General features: G+C 35.6%; 2 protein-coding genes across 2 annotated transcripts in view; one reads left to right on the plus strand and one right to left on the minus strand.

Annotated features, from left to right (window-relative positions):
• The window catches only part of LOC110846812 (dynein heavy chain 5, axonemal), a 29,461-nt gene that overhangs the window by 6,493 nt on the left and 2,711 nt on the right, over window positions 1-20,257 (plus strand). The window contains exons 20-97 of the mRNA XM_035849093.1: window positions 242-326; window positions 445-585; window positions 670-872; window positions 937-1,043; window positions 1,161-1,228; window positions 1,355-1,456; window positions 1,533-1,570; window positions 1,675-1,781; window positions 1,864-1,886; window positions 1,990-2,098; window positions 2,186-2,626; window positions 2,719-2,821; window positions 2,895-2,956; window positions 3,073-3,169; window positions 3,249-3,509; window positions 3,598-3,732; window positions 5,505-5,531; window positions 5,615-5,704; window positions 5,909-6,043; window positions 6,123-6,281; window positions 6,364-6,427; window positions 6,501-6,542; window positions 6,622-6,702; window positions 6,778-6,796; window positions 6,864-7,032; window positions 7,109-7,413; window positions 7,488-7,548; window positions 7,617-7,811; window positions 7,874-7,944; window positions 8,039-8,067; window positions 8,130-8,281; window positions 8,369-8,611; window positions 8,693-8,770; window positions 8,846-8,990; window positions 9,081-9,340; window positions 9,433-10,038; window positions 10,119-10,381; window positions 10,462-10,529; window positions 10,603-10,674; window positions 10,775-10,803; window positions 10,864-11,027; window positions 11,130-11,303; window positions 11,593-11,737; window positions 11,795-11,817; window positions 11,899-11,943; window positions 12,112-12,222; window positions 12,298-12,345; window positions 12,431-12,789; window positions 12,864-13,072; window positions 13,135-13,188; window positions 13,264-13,311; window positions 13,369-13,500; window positions 13,580-13,800; window positions 13,880-14,075; window positions 14,153-14,201; window positions 14,273-14,379; window positions 14,451-14,643; window positions 14,746-14,844; window positions 14,927-14,980; window positions 15,051-15,148; window positions 16,518-16,539; window positions 16,642-16,680; window positions 16,831-16,903; window positions 17,086-17,341; window positions 17,399-17,453; window positions 17,543-17,609; window positions 17,685-17,739; window positions 17,819-17,850; window positions 17,916-18,049; window positions 18,112-18,219; window positions 18,285-18,337; window positions 18,421-18,433; window positions 18,518-18,801; window positions 18,900-18,977; window positions 19,051-19,068; window positions 19,141-19,239; window positions 19,339-19,573; window positions 19,996-20,186. Coding sequence (XP_035704986.1) covers window positions 242-326; window positions 445-585; window positions 670-872; window positions 937-1,043; window positions 1,161-1,228; window positions 1,355-1,456; window positions 1,533-1,570; window positions 1,675-1,781; window positions 1,864-1,886; window positions 1,990-2,098; window positions 2,186-2,626; window positions 2,719-2,821; window positions 2,895-2,956; window positions 3,073-3,169; window positions 3,249-3,509; window positions 3,598-3,732; window positions 5,505-5,531; window positions 5,615-5,704; window positions 5,909-6,043; window positions 6,123-6,281; window positions 6,364-6,427; window positions 6,501-6,542; window positions 6,622-6,702; window positions 6,778-6,796; window positions 6,864-7,032; window positions 7,109-7,413; window positions 7,488-7,548; window positions 7,617-7,811; window positions 7,874-7,944; window positions 8,039-8,067; window positions 8,130-8,281; window positions 8,369-8,611; window positions 8,693-8,770; window positions 8,846-8,990; window positions 9,081-9,340; window positions 9,433-10,038; window positions 10,119-10,381; window positions 10,462-10,529; window positions 10,603-10,674; window positions 10,775-10,803; window positions 10,864-11,027; window positions 11,130-11,303; window positions 11,593-11,737; window positions 11,795-11,817; window positions 11,899-11,943; window positions 12,112-12,222; window positions 12,298-12,345; window positions 12,431-12,789; window positions 12,864-13,072; window positions 13,135-13,188; window positions 13,264-13,311; window positions 13,369-13,500; window positions 13,580-13,800; window positions 13,880-14,075; window positions 14,153-14,201; window positions 14,273-14,379; window positions 14,451-14,643; window positions 14,746-14,844; window positions 14,927-14,980; window positions 15,051-15,148; window positions 16,518-16,539; window positions 16,642-16,680; window positions 16,831-16,903; window positions 17,086-17,341; window positions 17,399-17,453; window positions 17,543-17,609; window positions 17,685-17,739; window positions 17,819-17,850; window positions 17,916-18,049; window positions 18,112-18,219; window positions 18,285-18,337; window positions 18,421-18,433; window positions 18,518-18,801; window positions 18,900-18,977; window positions 19,051-19,068; window positions 19,141-19,239; window positions 19,339-19,573; window positions 19,996-20,186 — 9,786 coding nt within the window. The remainder of the gene's footprint in view (window positions 1-241; window positions 327-444; window positions 586-669; window positions 873-936; window positions 1,044-1,160; window positions 1,229-1,354; window positions 1,457-1,532; window positions 1,571-1,674; window positions 1,782-1,863; window positions 1,887-1,989; window positions 2,099-2,185; window positions 2,627-2,718; window positions 2,822-2,894; window positions 2,957-3,072; window positions 3,170-3,248; window positions 3,510-3,597; window positions 3,733-5,504; window positions 5,532-5,614; window positions 5,705-5,908; window positions 6,044-6,122; window positions 6,282-6,363; window positions 6,428-6,500; window positions 6,543-6,621; window positions 6,703-6,777; window positions 6,797-6,863; window positions 7,033-7,108; window positions 7,414-7,487; window positions 7,549-7,616; window positions 7,812-7,873; window positions 7,945-8,038; window positions 8,068-8,129; window positions 8,282-8,368; window positions 8,612-8,692; window positions 8,771-8,845; window positions 8,991-9,080; window positions 9,341-9,432; window positions 10,039-10,118; window positions 10,382-10,461; window positions 10,530-10,602; window positions 10,675-10,774; window positions 10,804-10,863; window positions 11,028-11,129; window positions 11,304-11,592; window positions 11,738-11,794; window positions 11,818-11,898; window positions 11,944-12,111; window positions 12,223-12,297; window positions 12,346-12,430; window positions 12,790-12,863; window positions 13,073-13,134; window positions 13,189-13,263; window positions 13,312-13,368; window positions 13,501-13,579; window positions 13,801-13,879; window positions 14,076-14,152; window positions 14,202-14,272; window positions 14,380-14,450; window positions 14,644-14,745; window positions 14,845-14,926; window positions 14,981-15,050; window positions 15,149-16,517; window positions 16,540-16,641; window positions 16,681-16,830; window positions 16,904-17,085; window positions 17,342-17,398; window positions 17,454-17,542; window positions 17,610-17,684; window positions 17,740-17,818; window positions 17,851-17,915; window positions 18,050-18,111; window positions 18,220-18,284; window positions 18,338-18,420; window positions 18,434-18,517; window positions 18,802-18,899; window positions 18,978-19,050; window positions 19,069-19,140; window positions 19,240-19,338; window positions 19,574-19,995; window positions 20,187-20,257) is intronic.
• On the minus strand, window positions 4,473-5,359 carry LOC118434881. The gene is made up of 2 exons (XM_035849412.1): window positions 5,028-5,359; window positions 4,473-4,924 (listed from the first exon to the last, which is right to left on the minus strand). Exons 1-2 carry the CDS (start codon window positions 5,145-5,147, stop codon window positions 4,604-4,606), a joined length of 441 nt encoding a protein of 146 aa, XP_035705305.1. The 5' UTR covers window positions 5,148-5,359; the 3' UTR covers window positions 4,473-4,603.

The raw sequence follows: 20,257 nt of genomic DNA on the forward strand, positions 1-20,257 counted from the left end.
AAGAGAATAATAAAATGTATATCTAGCACAAAATTGTAGCTTCTGTTGAGAAGGTGTAGGACGATGAGACTGGCTCTCCAAGTGTACTACGGGTATTAGGGACCCATTATGAGTCGTTGCAATCCAAGTCGAGAAAACGACGCCAAATATAACAAGCATCCATAAACAGCATCTCTCATGTCTAAAAACAATAAAAAGAAAAGAAAATGGAAAATAATAGATTCCTTTGTTTGGGATACAGGTTTGGGACTCGTTTGATTTCTTATGGAGCCCTCGTCGATATGAAGTTGTGAAAGACTTTAGCTCGGAAAACGTATCGACAAAAGGTGGACATTAAACATTATATAAAAATATTGCATTTCAAATTTAATTGATGTCTGCATTCACGCGAGTTTGAGAACTTTAAAAATTCGTACTGTCTTATTCCTTGGACTTTTATTTCAGGCGATAATGGTGAAATCAAACCCGGAAACCCTCCATCGTGGGTGGAGTTTGAGGAAAAGCTGGTAGAATGTCAGGAGAGTGAGTTAAAGTTGAAGAGCTTGCCCGATTTTTATGACTTTGGAGCGATTCGAATTATGGCAGGTATTCCTTGCATAATTTAATGTGCTATATGTTCATAATAAAATTCTATAATTAAACCTCTAAATATTTCACCTTTTTCTACAGAAAAACTTAAGCAAAGTTTAGTTATGGAAAGCAGGGAACTCACATTAAAATACGGAACCGCACTAAAGAATAAGTACAAGCGAGAAATGGAATTTGTGGTTCTGTCCTTGACAGACTTTCAAAGACGATTAGAAACCAAAATTGTAGAAATAGAAGACGTGAGAATTGTGATGGAATCATTGCAAAAATTTCGGGAAGCTGAAGTAAGCGTTAGTAATTATTTTGTAAAAATCATTTCAAAATACATGTAAATATGTATGTATGTAGATTGACCTGGATATGCGGATCCCCCCAATTGAAGAAGCATTTTATGTAGTGGCTAAATTCAACATTCCAGTCGTTGGAGATGAACTAGAGGATGCCGACAGTTTGAGGTACGTGTGCGGTTGTCGCTATAATTACATTTTTTATATTTGCATAGTACTAAATATGTAGTATGTAGAAAGTCAAGTTTCAAAATATGGCTACAAAATAATGCAAATTTTCACCAGATACATGTACAGCAAACTTCAAGACACGTCAAACCATACTTCTGCAACTATCTGGGAATTATGTCCAGGTAATACTAAAGATCTGATTTATATCAACATTGGTTTAATCAAAATTAATGACGTAATGAACATACATGGACTTTTACAGCTACAAAAATTTAGAAAAGCTACTTATAATAGCATTTATTTTTCAGCATTTAAGACTCAATTATTTGACAATCTTCAAACATTCAAAGCTGATTGTCAAACATTTTGTACCGAGTATTACGAGGAAGGGCCAATGAAACCATCTTTAAGTAAGCATATTGCTACTGGAAAATATAAGTATCTAGGTGCTAGATGCTATTAAAATTATTATGTAATCCAATTCAGGTCCAAGAGAGGCCTCTGACAGATTGGCAATGTTCCAGGTAAAAGAAAATCTACATACATCCACGCTAGCTAAAATTTAGTTATGTAAAAAAACTATTGAATTAATTTTGTTAAATCAATTTATTAACGCGTTTTACAATAGAATCGTTTCGAAGGATTGTGGCGTAAGCAAGTGGAGTACGCTTCGGGACAAACGTTGTTTGGCATGCCTCCCCAAGAAAATGAAAATATTGGTGCAATAAAAAAAGAGTAAAGAGCAACAATAATATTTATAAATATATTTGAAAATTTAATGTTCATTAAATTAACAATCTTTGTGAATCATCCACAGATTGAATCTTTTGCAAAAGCTCTGTAAGTAAAATTATTATTTATCATTGCAAGAGAATATGCAGATGAATGTGGCACTTTGAAACTAATGACGAGAACGAAAAATGCTCACTGTATAATTTTACAGACCGCTTATATAATGATGTTATTGACCGTGTGTCCAGCTATTACGACATTTTATGGAAAGTTGTGAACGTGGAAGAAATCAACAATGAACTTTTAGAGTTTCAAAATCGGTAACACTTAACTATAGTCGTCTATTTACATATAGGTTGCACATGCACATGTGTATCAACTACTCTGCGGATTTATTTCGTTTTCAGCTGTCGCAAGCTCCCAAAAGGATTAAAAGAATGGCCTGCATTTTTCGCCTTGAAGAAAACTATTGACGAGTTTAATGATATTTGTCCACTTTTGGAACTAATGGCCAACAAGAGCATGAAAGCTAGACATTGGCAAAATATTGCAGACACCACGAAATACGTGTTTGAAATAGAAAGAGAGTCGCTTTGTCTTAAGGATATTCTGGATGCTCCTCTTTTACAGTTTAAAGAGGAAATTGAAGATATTTGCATTTCAGCGTTAAAAGAAAGAGACATTGAAGCAAAATTACGACAAGTTACTAATGAGTGGTCCGTGCATGAATTAACCTTTATAGGGTTCAAAAATAGGGGAGAGTTACTTCTACGAGGGGACACGACAGCAGAATCGATAGGTGCACTTGAAGATTCGCTCATGATTCTTGGATCATTGCTATCAAATAGGTGACATATTTACCTACATTGAAAGTGATTCAATTTGTCAGAATTTCAAATTTTTATCCATTTAGCTGCAATTCAGTTTATTTCTATATCAGGTACAACGCTCCGTTCAAAAAGCAGATTCAAAAATGGGTTTCAGATCTTTCCAATACCAACGAAATTCTAGAACGCTGGTTGCTGGTCCAAAACATGTGGGTGGTAGGTGCAAATACTGCAAAAAATTAATGCCACTTTAATTAAAGTTTTTGATAATTCAAATAAATAATTGCAGTATCTTGAGGCGGTTTTCGTCGGCGGGGACATTGCAAAGCAGTTGCCAAAAGAAGCGAAACGGTACTCAACTCGATAATATAATATAAAATTCAGAAATGTGCTGATCATGAATTAGATATACATAGAAGTATAATTGTCATTCATATGAATCATAATTACAATTTTGGAATGTTCAGATTTAGCAAAATCGATCAGGCATGGCAAAAGATTATGGCCCGTGCCCATGAAACTCCGAGCGTGGTTTCATGCTGCGTTGGTGACGACATGAAACAGGTTCAATGCAAATAGTTCGTTTTAAAATGCTTGCCCATGAAATAAAAGGTTAACAGGATTGATTAAAATGCATTTACAGATTCTTCCCCATCTTCACGACGAGTTAGAAATTTGTCAGAAATCGCTGAGCGGTTATTTGGAGAAAAAGAGAATGCTATTTCCCAGATTCTTTTTCGTATCAGATCCAGCCTTGCTTGAAATCTTGGGTCAAGCTTCGGATCCTCATACAATTCAACACCATCTCCTTTCTATATTTGATAACGTGGCAAAAGTGACATTCCATGACACCGACTATAACAGGATACTAGCAATAAATTCGGGGGAAGGGGAAATAATTAAAGTAAGTTTAAATGACTAAATATGATCACTTGTGCATTTGCTCTTTCTGCATCGCTCTTGCTAAACAGATATGATGATTAATTATTTAGCTCGAGAAATCGGTCAAAGCCGAAGGAAGCGTCGAAGTTTGGCTTAATCAACTACTTAATCACTCAAAGGCTTCTTTGCATGGAATTATCAAAGAGACTTTCTCAACGATTGGAGAAGACACTTCTGTCATTGAAGTAATTATAAATATACATGCAAATATGAATTACTTAAACATGCATACCTCTCTCGCAATTGATGCAAACAAGAAACACTGAAATGAAGGGTAATGAAAAACTCTTTATTCATTAATTCATCAATCTAGACAGCTAAAAACAAAACCACTCAACATAGCAAACAACTCGAGTAAAATTCATAAAAATCGATTCATAACATAATCAAGTATTAGTTTTATAGAGTTATACTAACATAATCTTCTCGACAAAATTTTCAGGGGTACATATATAATTTAATTCATATCTGTTCACAACATCAATAGCTCCCGTCTCTTCGAATCGGGTCAGCGGAATCCCAGCATGAACCAGGTTTCGGGCTCGGGCACGCAACTCGGGGTCGATGTGGAAGTGAGTCTTTTTGTTGATCATGGTCATGGAACAATTTTCTTCTTCTTGTTGTGTGAGATATTGCTAATTTGAAAACGAGAAAATGTAGTGAAATATACAGTATTTAGATGCAACTTGAGACTTACGATAATAAACTTCTCCAAATCCTTCCGCTCATCCTCTGAATCCGTGATGATGACCCCCCATCTTTCGCCAGTTTCTTGCAGATGCAATGTCAAAGCTGATGGCCTTGATTGACGTCTTTGAAAATGGCCATCTCTAGCTCCAACGATAACTGCAAATGTCTCGCCAACGTACGTTCCTCTCGGAGGGTTTTCTTCTCGCATCCACTCCCATATTTGTCGTGTTGTCATTCCTGTTGAATATAGTAATATTAAGCAAAAACTATATATTTTATTCATACAATACCGGCGAGTAAACCATTTTGACATTCATTTAAAAGTTAATTAAAAATATAACGTAACCCTCAATCTTATCGTTTTTCTTATTTCAAAGTGATGCAGATATAAGTTTGGTGCTTCCGTGCACCTTCTTCTTCTCGTTGGTTTCGTCTTTTCGTCGAATCTTTGATATTATGTTTTCTTTTAGTATTAACATATTCCAGTGTAGTCCACCGGCCGCTTTGTCTGTATTTCAAGGTGTTGTCCTTCCACTTAAACATTTCAATCGTCAAATGCTTTCGCTCTCGTCGACTTCGGATTCGACTTTGACCTTCTTCGATGACTCGGGCAAAACTTTTTTTGTCCAGGAACTGTTCCCTTGTAACACTTTGTAGAGAGAGGAGAAAGTCGCCCTTTGTTTTGAACTAGAATCATAGAATAACAAAATTAGTTATGGAACACGTAGTTAAGATTTCAAGTTCAAAATTTTCTGGTTAACGAGATATAATATAAATGATGTTGTTTTACCTCTTTCTTGTTGAACTCGTGCTCATCTTCCTCTTCAGATCCGGTGTCGTCAGTCTCCTCCTCAGACGTTTCATCCTTCCGTATCGATGGACCAGTATTTTTCTTTTTGTTAGCAGACATTTCGTCAAGAGTCTTACTACTAATTTTGAGAAAATGTGTCCACGAAGCAAGACTGGGAAAGTTGACGTTGTCCGTCTCACAGGCACAAGCCGACTAAACGAATTTTGCCCAACTGTTGTCTTATAAGAAGGCAAAGATAAGAAGCCACGCTTCAGATAAAAAGTATGCTTTTGGCGAAAGAAGTTATTTTAGGTAAATTGTGGTTTGGTCAAAGAGATATTCCAGGGTAAAGGTGCAATTAAAGTTTTCATATTCAGCGAATTTCGAAATGGTGCTAGACAGATGAAATTTGGCAGACACGTGTCTAATGGCATATAATGAAAGAATATGAAGTGAAATTGCAGAATATTTTTTTAGCAAGTGCTAGAAGATGCACCTGCACAGGTAAAATACGAGAAAAATTTATTATACATAGATGTAAAAATATATTAGAAAATATTATTCAGCATACAAAATTATGTGACTAGATTGGAATTCTTGCAATTCAAATGATATGGACGCGTGATTCAGAAAATGCATTAATGCAAGCCCGTATGGACAGAAAAATTATGCACGAGGTATTACTTGTTAAGTTACATATATAATGCTTGACATGTGTTGATTCATCTATCTATTCATATGTACATGTGTTGTTAATATGCTCATAACAAAGCACTTAACGCATCATAAAATATGATACAGAATTAATCACAGGGTTCCTGAAAATGAACGCTGCTATGATCAAGTCCACCTTAGTTTATAGTTTGTATTACTTTTGCCAGGTAAATAACAAATTTTTAGATCTCCTGAACCAGTTGATTGATCAAACAACCAGAAATCTAACCAAGCTTCAAAGAACCAAATTTGAGACTTTAATTACCATCCATGTGCATCAGAGAGACATTTTTGATCATTTGGTAACAACTTTGTCAACATAGCATTCTGTCAATATGTATGCATGAATTAAACATGAGATTTTGCATTTCTTTCTTACAGTGTCGCTTGAACGTGAAGTCAGTAAAAGATTTCGAATGGGCAAAACAATGCAGACTATATTTCAATACGGAATTAACGGAGATACACATCACTGATGTACATTTCACTTATCAAAATGAGTACTTGGGATGCACGGAACGCCTTGTAATTACCCCTTTGGTGAGATATAAAAACCGGAAATTTTGGAATATAAAAACCGAAGACAAAAATATTTACTTATTTGTACATTGCGACCCTGTAGACTGATCGTTGCTATATTACATTGGCTCAGGCACTGAACCTAAGTATGGGAGGTTGCTCGGCAGGTGTGAATGTGGAAATTAGTCAAAAGGCTATGTAGTTTTTTCTTACTAAATACTTCCTTATCTTACCGTGAAGGTCCTGCCGGAACTGGAAAAACTGAAACTGTGAAGGATATGGGCAAGTTTAGATGATTGTAGAATTATGTATGTGCATTTATGTTATAGCAATTTGAAGTCGATGTATCATTTATTTACAGGAAAAACTCTCGGGAAATATGTCGTCGTCTTTAATTGTTCAGACCAAATGGATTTTAAAGGGCTTGGACGAATTTATAAAGGTAAAATTATGACTTGGAATTTTATACCATAGACCTGGATACGTTTTTAAATTTTAAAAATTTATCATCACACAGGTCTTGCGCAGTCTGGAAGGTAACGTAAAATAAATATTCATGCGTCTGTCTAGATTCAATAACTGATATTCACTGATTTTTTTAAGTTGGGGATGCTTTGACGAGTTTAATAGAATTAACCTGCCGGTATTATCTGTGGCGGCGCAGCAAATAGCTGTCGTGCTCGGAAGTCGCCGAGAACGGAAGAAAAGCTTTATTTTTACCGATGGAGATTTGGTAGATCTTAATCCAGAGTTTGGAATATTTATTACAATGGTACGGTCGGTCGTTGAATATGTATCGGCATAAGTACATATGCCATGTCAATTGAAAATAACTAAACTAATTTTAGAACCCAGGATATGCAGGCAGAAATGAATTGCCGGAAAATCTGAAAATACAGTTTCGTACGGTTGCAATGATGGTTCCGGATCGACAAATTATTATTCGAGTAAAATTAGCAAGTTGTGGGTTTTTGGAAAATATTACGCTCGCGAGGAAGTTTTACACTCTCTACAAGTTGTGCGAAGAGCAATTGACAAAACAGGTCCATTACGATTTTGGCCTTCGGAACATTCTTTCCGTATTACGTACGCTGGGCACCGTTAAACGAGGAAGTAATCCTAAAGATGCGGAAAGCACGATTGTCATGCGAGTGTAAGTATTTCATTCTTCTTGTAAGTAAATAATTTCTCTTCTTAATTAATAGGACTACTAAAATTATTTTACAGTTTGCGGGACATGAATCTGTCCAAACTTATCGACGAGGATGAGCCGTTATTCATGAGCCTTGTTCGAACAAATCTAAAACATTATTAGCCTGTGGTACATAGTAAATAACTGCAAGCGTTATGTTTCAGGTCACTGATCTATTCCCAAATGTTGTCTTTGATAAAATAACATATGGATCGTTGGAGGAAGCCATTAAGGAACAAGCAGAAGAACAGGGTTTGATTTATCATGAGCCGTGGGTACTCAAATTAATTCAGCTTTATGAAACGCAGCAAGTGAGACATGGAATAATGACTCTGGGGCCAAGCTCTGCAGGGAAAACGGTAGGATCGTTTTCCTTATTAAATATGGAGCTGTACATAAATTTGTGCATAAATTTAAACAGACATGTATTCACACTTTGATGAAAGCCTTAACCGCGTTGGGGACTCCACACAGAGAAATGAGAATGAATCCGTAAGAACAATAACTAATTAAAACGAGCTAACCTAAAAACAATTCGTGGGCAAATAACAATTTATTTATGCCATATTTATTTATTTATTTGCAGCAAAAGCATTTCTGCGTCTCAAATGTTTGGTATTTATATAGACTTCTATATTTTTGAAGCAATGAAAACTAACAAATTTTACTCGACTAAGGAAAACTCGACGTTGCGACAAACGACTGGTCGGACGGGATATTTAGCGCCTTATGGAGAAAAACTTTGAAATATGATAAGAAAGGACAAGGAGGAAATATTTGGTTGGTGTTAGACGGACCTGTAGACTCGGTCTGGATAGAAAATTTAAATGTAAATCTTTTTTAATTCATTAAGTTTGACGCTCATTCATGTTTTTGCATTTTTATTCATCAAATTAAATAATTAACGCTCATTCAGTCAGTTCTTGACGATAACAAGACCCTCACGCTGGCCAATGGAGATAGGCTTCCAATGTCGCCTGCGTGCAAGGTATTATTTGAACCACACAATATTGACAACGCTTCTCCAGCCACAGTTTCGAGGAATGGAATGGTTTACATGAGTTCGTCCGGACTGAACTGGGTACCTATTATTGAAGCGTGGTTGAAGAAAAGAGAGCATCGGGTGGCCACCTTACTCAGAGCGTACATCGAAAATACGGTAATAAGTACTTTACTGTGAAAATAAATACATATAAATTATGGCTTGTGTCTGATGACTTCAACTGAACTGGTTTCTTAGTTTTTCAAAGTTTATGACTGGTCCAGGCAAAATTTGAACTTCAAAATGCCAGTGCTCGAAGTAAATGTCGTGTTTCAGGTTGGTGTCATAACGTATCTGACCCTTTTGGAATAGATTTAGAGCGGATGTATGTATAATATTGTATTTGAACAGCTATTGTCAATTTTGGAGGGAATGCTACCACCAGAGGAACCTGTGGAGACTGGAGACCTGGAGGCAGTTAGAAATCCATTGGACAAGAAATTTAATGAGGCTGAAATTGTAAAGATTTATTCATTTTGCTTGGCTTGGAGTGTGGGTATGTGATCAGTAATAATCTTAATTTTTATCAATTTTCCCCCACCATATTTCCATGAGCAAGAACATAATAAAATATTATGCTTCACAGGATCTCTGCTTGAAGGGGAAGACCGAATCAAATTGGATGTCTTTCTGAGGAACAGTGAGATAAATTTACCACTTCCAAATTGTGGGGCCGAAAAGACCATTTTTGATTTCGTTATCGTTAACGACAAATGGGTCGAGTGGTCAACAAAAGTTGGAGATTGCACCCTCCCGGAAAATTATGTCAATGACTTTTCGTCAATTATGGTGCCCAATTTGGACTCAGTCAGAACTAATTTTTTGATGGATACTGTCATCAAGCAGGTGGGGCAATACATAAGACGCATATTCTTGAAGTTAGATGAATGTATTGAAGTATTAATAGGCTAATTATTGTCCATTGTGTACTTATGCAGAATAAGTGTGTCCTTCTAATCGGGGAGCAAGGTTCTTCAAAAACATTGATGATCGACACGTACACAAAAGAGAACTATGATCCAGAATATCATTTGACTCGGCCAATTAATTTTTCTTTCGCTACAACCCCATCTCAATTTCAGAAAACGATTGAGAGTTATTTAGAAAAGAGAGTCGGAACAACTTATGGTCCAACAGGCGGTCGTAAACTAACTGTTTTCATTGACGATATTAACCTGCCGGAAATTAACCCCTGGGGCGACCAAATTACTAATGAAATCACACGTCAAACAATAGAAATGAAGGGATTTTATAGCTTAGAGAAACCAGGAGATTTTATGAACATTTGTGACGTCCAATTTCTCGCAGCTATGATTCACCCAGGAGCAGGCAGGAACGACATCCCTTCAAGATTAAAGAGACATTTTGCTATTTTTAACTGCACAGTGCCGACTGATGATTCCATCGATAAGATTTATGGCACCATATCTGAAACGCATTACAGTGTGAAGCGAGGATTTACCGACGCAGTCAGAGAAATGATAAAAAAACTTGTAAAGTTGACCAGATTTGTATGGAAATCTACCAGAAGAACTTTACTTCCGGTAAATGCGTATAAGTGTATATTTAGCATTCCAAAGAAAATTAAGATATCCAATGATGAGATATATTTTAATTGGGATAGACTCCTGCCAAATTTCATTATGTTTTCAATTTGCGAGATTTATCTCGCATTTGGCAAGGCATGATTGGCACCTTGAGTACCGTGATTGATTCGGAAAAAGCGGCCGTTTCGTTGTGGATTCATGAATCCACTAGGGTTTTAACGGACCGTTTCACTGATCCTCAAGACAAGGCATTTTTTGACGAAGAGGTTCAAAAGTTAACAGAACAACACCTGGGAAAGAATTATGTAAAAACTGTAAAGTCTGTTTCTCTCTTTGTTGAGTAAGTTGAGAGCTCGTAATATTTGTAACGTTTCAATTTCATTCAAGACACCCAAATTATTCGTGATTTCTTAATTTAAGCTTTATGAGAGATGCGCCTGAACCGACTGGTGAGGAGGGTGACGATGCTGATGTTGAGTTGCCGAAAGGTTTAAACCATAAACTTTCATAAACCTCCTTTAAAATTCCGGCATTAATTTAACTTCTGCCGCTTTTATAAAGTTTACGAGCCAATTGATGACTTTGAAATATTGAAAGAACGCTTGGTCATGTTCATGGGGCAGTACAATGAAGGTTAGGTTATTTCTTGGTTCTATTATTAAATTTTATTTTATCGGCTTATTAATACATATATTTGATTGTACCTTTATTGTCTATTATATGTACAATGAAGTTGTTCGCGGATCGCCAATGAATTTAGTTGTAAGCACATTAAAACGTTTATTATTCTTTCATGTGGTCCTCACAAAATATGTTTTTAAGTTTTTTCCGGACGCCATGATTAATCTGGTAAAAATTGCAAGAATTATTCGAAATCCTGGTGGCAATGCCCTGCTCGTGGGCGTCGGTGGTTCTGGAAAGCAAAGTCTAACGAAGCTCGCTTCTTTTATCGCTGGGTACAAAACGTACCAAATCACGTTAACCAGGTAATTAATTTGACTAAAATATTTGCATACAATTATGCACATGCAATGATGAATATCTACATATTGTGGCTCGTTTGAATCACGTTTCTCCTATTTATATAGGTCATATAATCTGAGCAATTTTCTGGAAGACCTAAAATTGTTGTACCGAACCTGCGGGGCTCAAGGAAAGGGAACCACGTTCATATTTTCGGATCAAGACATTAAAGAAGAAGTGTTCCTGGAGTATTTGAATAACTTGCTTTCGTCCGGGCTCATTTGCAACTTATTTAACAGGTAAATTTTATTACCTAATGTTTATGTGAAAACTGTAAGTATTTGTAGATTAAGCAATGAATTTTTCACTCATTGCTATGATTTGATAAGTACGAAATTTTTAATTAATCACGAATTGTAGGCATTATGAATTTATTCAGCATCATTACTACAAGACTTTGGTTTTGCAGTTCTTAAACTCATTACATGCTGGTGCAACAGCAACACTAGCACATTAACCAACTTGATAGTAGGATTAGGATGTGAACATAAGATTGAAACGTTTTAATAATTCGCATGACTTTAACAGGGACGAAATGAACGAAGTTATCGCGGAGCTAATACCAACAATGAAAAGAGAGCTACCCAAAAAATCACCAACCCCTGAAAACGTCTTCAGCTACTTTATTCAGAGAATGAAACAGTATCTCCATGTTGTCCTATGCTTTTCACCGGTATGTCCTTGGCATTTTTGTTCTTATTTTTAATTTGCTAATTTAATGCATTTTCAGGTCGGAGAAAAGTTTAGAAACAGGTAACGGTAACTCAATTTTGTATATGCTTTAATTGTTTGATTTTCATATTTGTGCAAATTTTATATTATGCAAAAATATAGGGCGTTGAAATTTCCAGCCTTAATCAGCGGAACCACAATAAACTGGTAACTCGCAGCAAAATGTTTCTAGGACTTATGTAACGTTCATAATAAATTTAAGTGATGAAAACTGTCTCAATTTGAAAACAGTTGACTAAAACGATTATGTTACCATTTTTTTACTACATATATATTCAGAAATACCTAAGATATTTTTATTGAAATCCAATGAAGGTTTACACCATGGCCAAAGGACGCCTTAATTTCGGTAGCTGAATATTTCTTGTCAGAATTTCCTATTGAGTGCAGTGAGGCAGTTAAACGAAACGTTATATTTGTCTTGGGGTAAGAAAGGTTTATTCCAGTTGAGTATGAATATGCAAATTATTGCAAATCTCTCGCCTTCATTAATTACTACAGATCCGTACAAGATAGCGTTGCTGCAGTTTGCATTGAATATTTTCAAAGGTGGAGCACTTGTACTTTAAGTAGTCCATAAGCTTTAAAAGTAGTAATAAAAAGGATACCAAAATAAAGTATAATTTTTCTTCAGAATGCGAAGATCAGCCCATGTAACACCGAAGTCCTACTTAAATTTCTTATCATCCTACAAGAGCATTTACAGTTTGAAGATGAATGATTTGAAAGAATCCACGAAACGAATGGACACTGGACTCCTCAAGTTGAAAGAAGCTGCAAGCTCGGTAGAAATTTTAAAAAAAGACTTGGCGAAAATGGAAGCCGAGTTACAAATAGCTTCAAAAGAGGCAGGCCGGGTACTGATATCTGTAAAAGAAAGGGCTGAGGAGGCGGAAGGAATACGTAATCGCGTGCAAGCCAGTAAGGAGATTGCGGTACATTTAGTAAAGGAAATTGAATCTGATCGTAAAATTGCGGAAGCCAAGCTTGAAGGTTAGATTAGGTTATGACGAAAATCAATATTTTTGGAATTTTATATAACGGAAACCTTGAATTTTAATTTGAAGACGCCAAGCCTGCATTGCTGGAAGCCGAAGAAGCCCTCAACACAATTCAGCCAAGTCATATTGCGACAGTTAGGAAGCTTGGGAGACCACCTCACTTGATAATGAGAATTATGGACTCAGTGCTCATTTTGTTTCAAAAAAGGTTGCATCTTACGTTTCCTGATCCAACTTGTGCCTCACCAAAACCGTCTTGGCCTGAAGCATTGAAAGTATTGCAAAAGTTCTTTAATTAAATGGAATGGATAAGCCTTAAAATTATGACTCATTTCAGTTTATGTCAAGCACCACATTTCTGATTTCACTCCAAAATTATCCAAAGGACATTGTATGCTTGTTATTAAATATTAAATATCATGGTGTTTTACTGAGGTAGGTATAATTTTGGTTGGTAATATTCCAGATCAATGAAGAAATTGTGGAGTTGTTGGTTCCATATTTTCGAATGGAAGTGAGTCTGCACATTGCCAATTTGATCATAAAATCAAATAAATATTTGAATGCATAGGATTATGACATGGAAAATGCGAAACGAGTTTGTGGCGATGTCGCTGGTTTGCTTTCATGGACCAAAGCAATGGCAGTTTTCTTTGGAGTGAATAAAGAAGTTTTACCCCTCAAGGCCAATCTAGCCCTTCAAGTATTAATCATCATTTGCGAGCTATAATTTTAATCACATGCAGAGTATATTGTATGTATCTAAATTGGTTAAATAATAGGAAGGACGATTGAAACTTGCAACATCGGACTTGGCACGTCTTGAAAATGAATTAATTGAAAAAGAAAATGAGTTGGGCGTCGTTAAAATGGAGTATGACACAGCTCTGGCCAAGACGGTCCAACTGACGGACGCAGCCAACGCTTGTCGACGAAAGATGAGTACAGCGATGGCTTTGATAGATGGCTTGAGCGGCGAGAAAATACGATGGAGTGAACAAAGGTGCGATTTTGTACTTTACATTTTGATAAATTGCTGACCAGCATTAGAACAAGAATACTAGATAAAATTGCTCGTTTAGCAAAGAACTTCGAGAAAAGATGGGGTGTCTCGTGGGAGATACCTTGTCAGCAGCTTCGTTTCTCTCGTACTCTGGACCCTTCAACCAAGAATACCGCTGCGTGCTGTCACAGCAGTGGAATGATCTTGTTCAGCTGTATGATATTCCGAGAACACAATGCTTTTCCGTCTTGTCATTAATGGCGGACTCGGCAGAAGTGAGCAGAACGCTTGAATTAAATATTGTTCTCAAATCGGTTTAAAACATGCATGCAATTGTTTAATCAACCATAAGGTCTCGGAATGGACCCTGCAAGGATTGCCGAATGACGAATTGTCAATAGGTAAGCTCCATTATTTACCTCTATCTTGTCAATATTAGCCAGCGTGACATAATTTATGGACCATCCCATAGAAAATGCTGTCATTGTTACTTCGGGGGCGTGTTATCCACTATTGATCGATCCACAGAGTCAGGGAAAGTTTTGGGTGAAAGCGAAAGAGACCCAAAACAACTTGTTGGTATTCCAGAAATAAATATTTTGCCAGTATATGTATATTTTGCTAATTGATAAAAGTGTTAAATTTTTAAGGTGACTTCCTTGAACCACAAGTACTTTCGAACGCATCTTGAAGATAGTCTCAGTCTTGGTCGTCCACTACTTATCGAGGATGTTGGGGAAGAGCTTGATCCCGTGCTGGATAACGTGTTGGAAAAGAACTTTATAAAATCTGGGTCCATTTCGAAAGTGATTGTAGGCGATAAGGAATGTGATGTGATGCCAGGTGAGCGAAGCCTCGAATTTTCTAAAATTACTTACTTCAATGAATTTTTACCAATTGTGTGTCGAATAAAAAGAAGAAAAACAGATTAATTTGATGATTTAGGATTTATGCTGTATATCACGACCAAGCTAGGAAATCCATTTTATACTCCAGAAATAAGCGCAAAAACATCGATAATTGATTTTACGGTGACCATGAAAGGCAAGCCAACATTAATTCAGGATTTCACCATTCATATTCCAGAATTAAATATGTAATATGTAATTCAAAAATCTCATCGCAGGTTTGGAAGATCAATTGCTGGGTAGAGTAATACTGATGGAAAAGAGTGAATTAGGTAACTGCATGAATATTATAAATTTGAACAATTTTAGTGCTTTTTACTATGTTTCTATTTTTTTCTGAAGAGTCTGAACGAATGGCTCTGTTTGAGTCTGTCATGCAAAATAAAAGAAGCATGAAGGGCTTGGAAGACAGTCTGTTAATGAAATTGTCAACCTCTCAGGTATGCAATTCTTGTCTCGAATGAAAATGAAAATGTTTAACACGTCATTATACCCATATAAACAAGGTCCTAAAAAAAGAGGAAATCTTAGTGAGGTGGTGCAGTTACAACTAATAAATAAAATTAGATTGCAGAATTTTTGCATTACCTCTCTTTGTACAATTTTTTCTGGAAGCAATAATCATTTAAAATATTTATTTGGTCTGTTCGTAAGAATAATAGAATATCCAAATTAATAAGGGAAATTATAGATTAGCTTTTTAGAACTTTTTAAAACAAATCCGTATATAGTTCACAATAGTTTATCAATTATATTTTATCTCAGTAAATTTAGCCCAATTCTCGCAAAATTTCTAGCAAAAACATCTTCTTGAAGTCTCAATTTACTCAGTAAAATCAAGAATTCACGTATATACAAGCAAGGTTTACAGTAAAAATGGCACCGAGAGCGGTGATGCAAAAATTCTGCAATCTAATTTTATTTATTAGTTGTAACTGCACCACCTCACTAAGATTTCCTCTTTTTTTAGGACCTTGTTTATTTAATACTTGTAATTGAGTGATTTACATAATAAACACCACGAATTCCTCAAATTTAGCATTAGCATATCATTTGTTGTCAGCTATATAAATGCTTTGCGTGGCTACCAAGTTTCTAAATGGAATATTGTAGCGGTTTCTTAACCGATTTTGACTCTCCTTATCTTAAAATTTACAGAAAAAATACTCTATAATTGATGGGGTTTGAAAACTTTCTTAGCTGTTCTATAAATCAACCATAAATGAAAATACGTTACTAAGATCACATTTTTGGCTGTAAAACTTAAAACTACAAAAGCGAGTTCGATAACCATTGCGTAATGATGATACGTGTAACTTAATCAAAATCAGTTGAAGATGAAAATCTTTGCATGAGTTATCCTGCAGTCACTTTGTTGGCGTGGGGTGAATGCATAGTTAGTGAATTTTTTGTTGCTAGGAATTTGCCTCACTAAGAAAAATCATTACGCAGTTAATTCTTAACCGATTTTGGTCATATTTGGCTTAAAAAATTCAGAGTGAGTTTATCTAAAATTTTGCCATCAGAAAACTACCCCTGATTCTCCAGTAATTAGTTAAAAATCAAAATGTGTTACCAGGGGTACATTTTCGTTAATAAGTCGGGTAAAAATCAATCAATCGCTAAGTCCAATAGCAAATCGTTTTCGAATTGAGTCAGAATGACCGGTGCAAAATTTCATCAAAATCGGTTGAGAAATGGCTAAGTTATCGTAAAATGTCACTTTTTTTAACGTGAGTAACTACATACTTAGTGTTTTTTCGTTGCTAAGTATTTTGCCTCACTAAGAAAAATCTTGTTCTCTTGCAGGGATCACTAGTTGATGATGAAGGTAAGTACAATTATTCATATAGATGACGAATGTATATTCTTGCATGCAATTTTCCAATGAGAAATGCAGGTTTTATAGTTTTGTGTCTGAAACCTCTTGTAGAATTGATTCGCGTCCTCCAGCAAACAAAAACAACTGCAGGTAAACATGAGATTGTAAAAATGTTGGAAATGTTGTTTCACAAAACAAACATAATTTGTAACATTTTTTAATGATAAATTATCATTCAATAAACCTGACATTGACGAGGATGAACATTGACTGCATTTTCTCCCTTTCACTTATCCGCAGAGGAGGTGAAAGTGAAACTAAAAGTTTCTGAAGAAACAGAAGCCAAAATCACAGTTGCTCGTGACGAGTTTAGGTAAAGAATTTACAACATAAGTAACTGTATCACCTAACAAATATCCAATACATTGAGAAAAACTAAACTAGATTTTAGCTATATTTTAATGAAATCTATACATACGTATGCGTAGATAGGTTTCGTATTGTATTGCGCAGACTTTTATAACATGGTGTCTGTTGTTTTACTTAAAAATACAGACCTATAGCAAGTCGAGGAAGCGTTCTCTACTTCCTCGTTGTGGAAATGGCCAATGTTAACGTCATGTATCAGACGTCCTTAAAACAGTTTTTGAATTTGTTTGATAACTCCATCAAACTCTCGACGAAAAGTCCGCACACGGACGAGAGGATCCTCAACATTCTGAGCAGACTAAATTGGGAAGTTTGGCAATTTGTGCAACGATCACTCTTTGAGGAGAACAGATTTTTGTTCACTCTTCTCATGGTTTTGAAGGTAAGCGATGTGCGTAATGTAATACTTTCAGATCGAGTACAAATATTATATTTTTAGATTCATCTACATGATGGAAAAATAACACATGAAGAATTCATGACCTTGATTAAAGGTTAAAACTACTTGCCAATTAACATAAAGTATTGATTAATTAATAATTTGATGGAAATTAAGCGTTACGTACATATTTTTTTTGAGTAGGTGGTGCCTCTCTTGACCTCACTGCTGTCAAGCCCAAGCCTTTCAAATGGCTGTCTGATGTGGCATGGTTAAATTCTCAATTATTAACTTTATGAAGTTATTAGATTAAGCGTTTCTATTTTTATAATTTATATATTTTCAGGTTAAATCTTGTAGAACTTGCAAAGCTGAAAAGATTTGCTAATGTGCTGGAAGAAGTTTGTTAAAATTTAGCATTACTTTAGTGTACATACACATTTTGAGGCTATATTTTGTATTTGTTAATGTTCTTTATAGGTTGCCAATAAAGAGGTCGAATGGAAAGCTTGGTAAGTACTTCACGGTTTGGTTTAAAGTACGTACGCACAGGAATAATTGATAGCACAAATTTTAGGCATGATTTGGAAATGCCTGAGAAAGTTCCGGTTCCTTGCGGATATGGTGAACTGGATACATTTAGAAAGCTACTAATTGTGAGGAGCTGGGTCCCTGACAGAACTCTCTTGATGGCAAAAACCTACGTTATTGGTAATTTAAATTCTACACATTTACGAAACCCTGTAAAATTTTAAAATAAAAATTCTTTACAGATTCGCTTGGGGTCGAGTTTGGACAGACAACTATTTTAGACTTGGAACAAGTTTGGAAGGAATCGGATTGTCATACTCCTCTGATTTGTATCCTGTCTATTGGGTCAGGTTAGTCAGATCTATTGTGATAAGTAGGATGAAAATTACTGTAAGTTATTGCGTCTTTGTTTCAGATCCAACTCAGGAAATTGACAATTTAGCAAAATCATACGGGTTTCCGATTAAGGTATTAAAATAAGCTAAAAAGGCTATAACACTCTTCATAGTTACTTTTTAATTCGATTTGAATATGCACCCATACCAAATTAGATCATATCCATGGGTAAGCAGATAGGATAGAATAACTTAAATACATTCAGGTAATATTAACAATGCAAATAGTGTAGAATATTTTATCTTATTAAAGGACAAGGACAAGAACAACTAGCACGACAATTGATTTCTGCGTCGGTCGTTTCTGGTTCCTGGTTGTTACTTCAAAATTGCCATTTGTGCCTTCCGTTCTGCGCTGAAATCACTGACTACGTTGGAGAATCCGCAAATCTCAATCCTGACTTTAGACTGTGGTTAACTACAGAACCGCATAAAGATTTTCCAATTGGTTTATTACATGCAGCAATTAAGTTTACCAATGAAGCTCCACAAGGAATCAAGTCAAGCATGCGACGAACATATCAAAGTATTAATCAGGTATTTTCACTTATAGTGTTGATTCTAAAAATGCGCTGGCAGAATCATGTTAAAATCAAGAGTCGAATTAATTGTGCTAATGAGGATTTGTATATCAGGATTACTTGGAGTACACAGCATCAAAATATTGGCCCGTTCTTTTGTACTCTGTGTCGTTTCTGCACACTGTCGTCCAGGTAAGTCCCCGAAATCTGTGATACTCTGGATATTAGTAAATTATATTACTCAATTTTTGATTTTTCGACACAGGAACGGAGAAAATTTGGAGTAAGTAAAAAATACTCTGTTAAATTTACTCATTGCGTTGGTGAGTATTTAATAGATTATTTTGATCAATAGGCCCTTGGATGGAATTGCGCTTACGAGTTCAACAAAGCCGACTTTTCTGCTAGCGTCCAGTTCATTCAGAATTTTTTGGAAGACTTAGATCCAAAGAAAGTATGCGCCATTCTGTTGTATTTTTTGACGGTTATTGTCAACATTATCTGATTAGTGATGATTACAAATAAATAGTGCGACTAAATTTATTATTTTTAGCAAACGATATCATGGCCAACCATCTGCTATATGCTGGGCGAGGTCCAATATGGTGGACGGGTTACTGACGATTTCGACAAGCGTCTCTTGAATACGTTCACTTCAACCTATTTCAATGAAAACCTTTTGCATGGGCAATTTGAATACTTCAAAGGATATCGAGCCCCAATGACGCGAAACCTTTTTGTCATAAACGAAATCATTAGTAATTTACCTAATGTGGATTCTCCAGAAGGTTGGTTAATTGTAAACTTGCTTATATAAATGCATACAACTACACTCAATATTAGAAAACAAGCGTACATATGTACATATGTGTACTAATGTATGTGCTAGGGCATCCAAAATCGTTTTTTAGTTTGTAAACAAATAAAATTGTATCATTTCGGAGCAATTATTTGCCATTTTGTATTTGCTGTCTGAAATATCTTTTTTTTACTAATTTTTACCTAGCATTGTTTTATTTTCAGCTAACACTGTATTTACATAATTTTTAACATCTGTCTAAATCCAGTGTTTTCACAATTTCCGATTTTAGCGTTGCATTTACATATGCATAAACTTATTCTTAGAGGTCATATCTAAATAAAAATCAGCCTTCACGACGCATCTTCCACTGTTGGCACAATTTATTAAAATAAATGTATTTCTCTCCAGTTTTTGGATTACATCCCAACGCAGACATTACGTTCCAAATTAATGGAGTAAAGAAAATTTTCGATTCGATACTAGGCGTTCAGCCGAAGCAAAGTGGTGGAACATCGGGGGGTGAATCCCGAGAAACTGTTGTTCAGAGAATGGCAGAGGACATGATGAAGAAATTGCCTCCGGATTATGTGTCATTCGAAGTGAGAAAAATATGAGCTATTATTATGTAAATTAATCAATATGCATTAGTTCTTAATAAAATAATTCCGAA

The sequence above is a fragment of the Folsomia candida genome, unplaced genomic scaffold (genome assembly GCF_002217175.1).
Source record: "Folsomia candida strain VU population unplaced genomic scaffold, ASM221717v1 Fcan01_Sc003, whole genome shotgun sequence".
In the NCBI taxonomy this organism is placed as follows: Eukaryota; Metazoa; Arthropoda; class Collembola; order Entomobryomorpha; family Isotomidae; genus Folsomia; species Folsomia candida.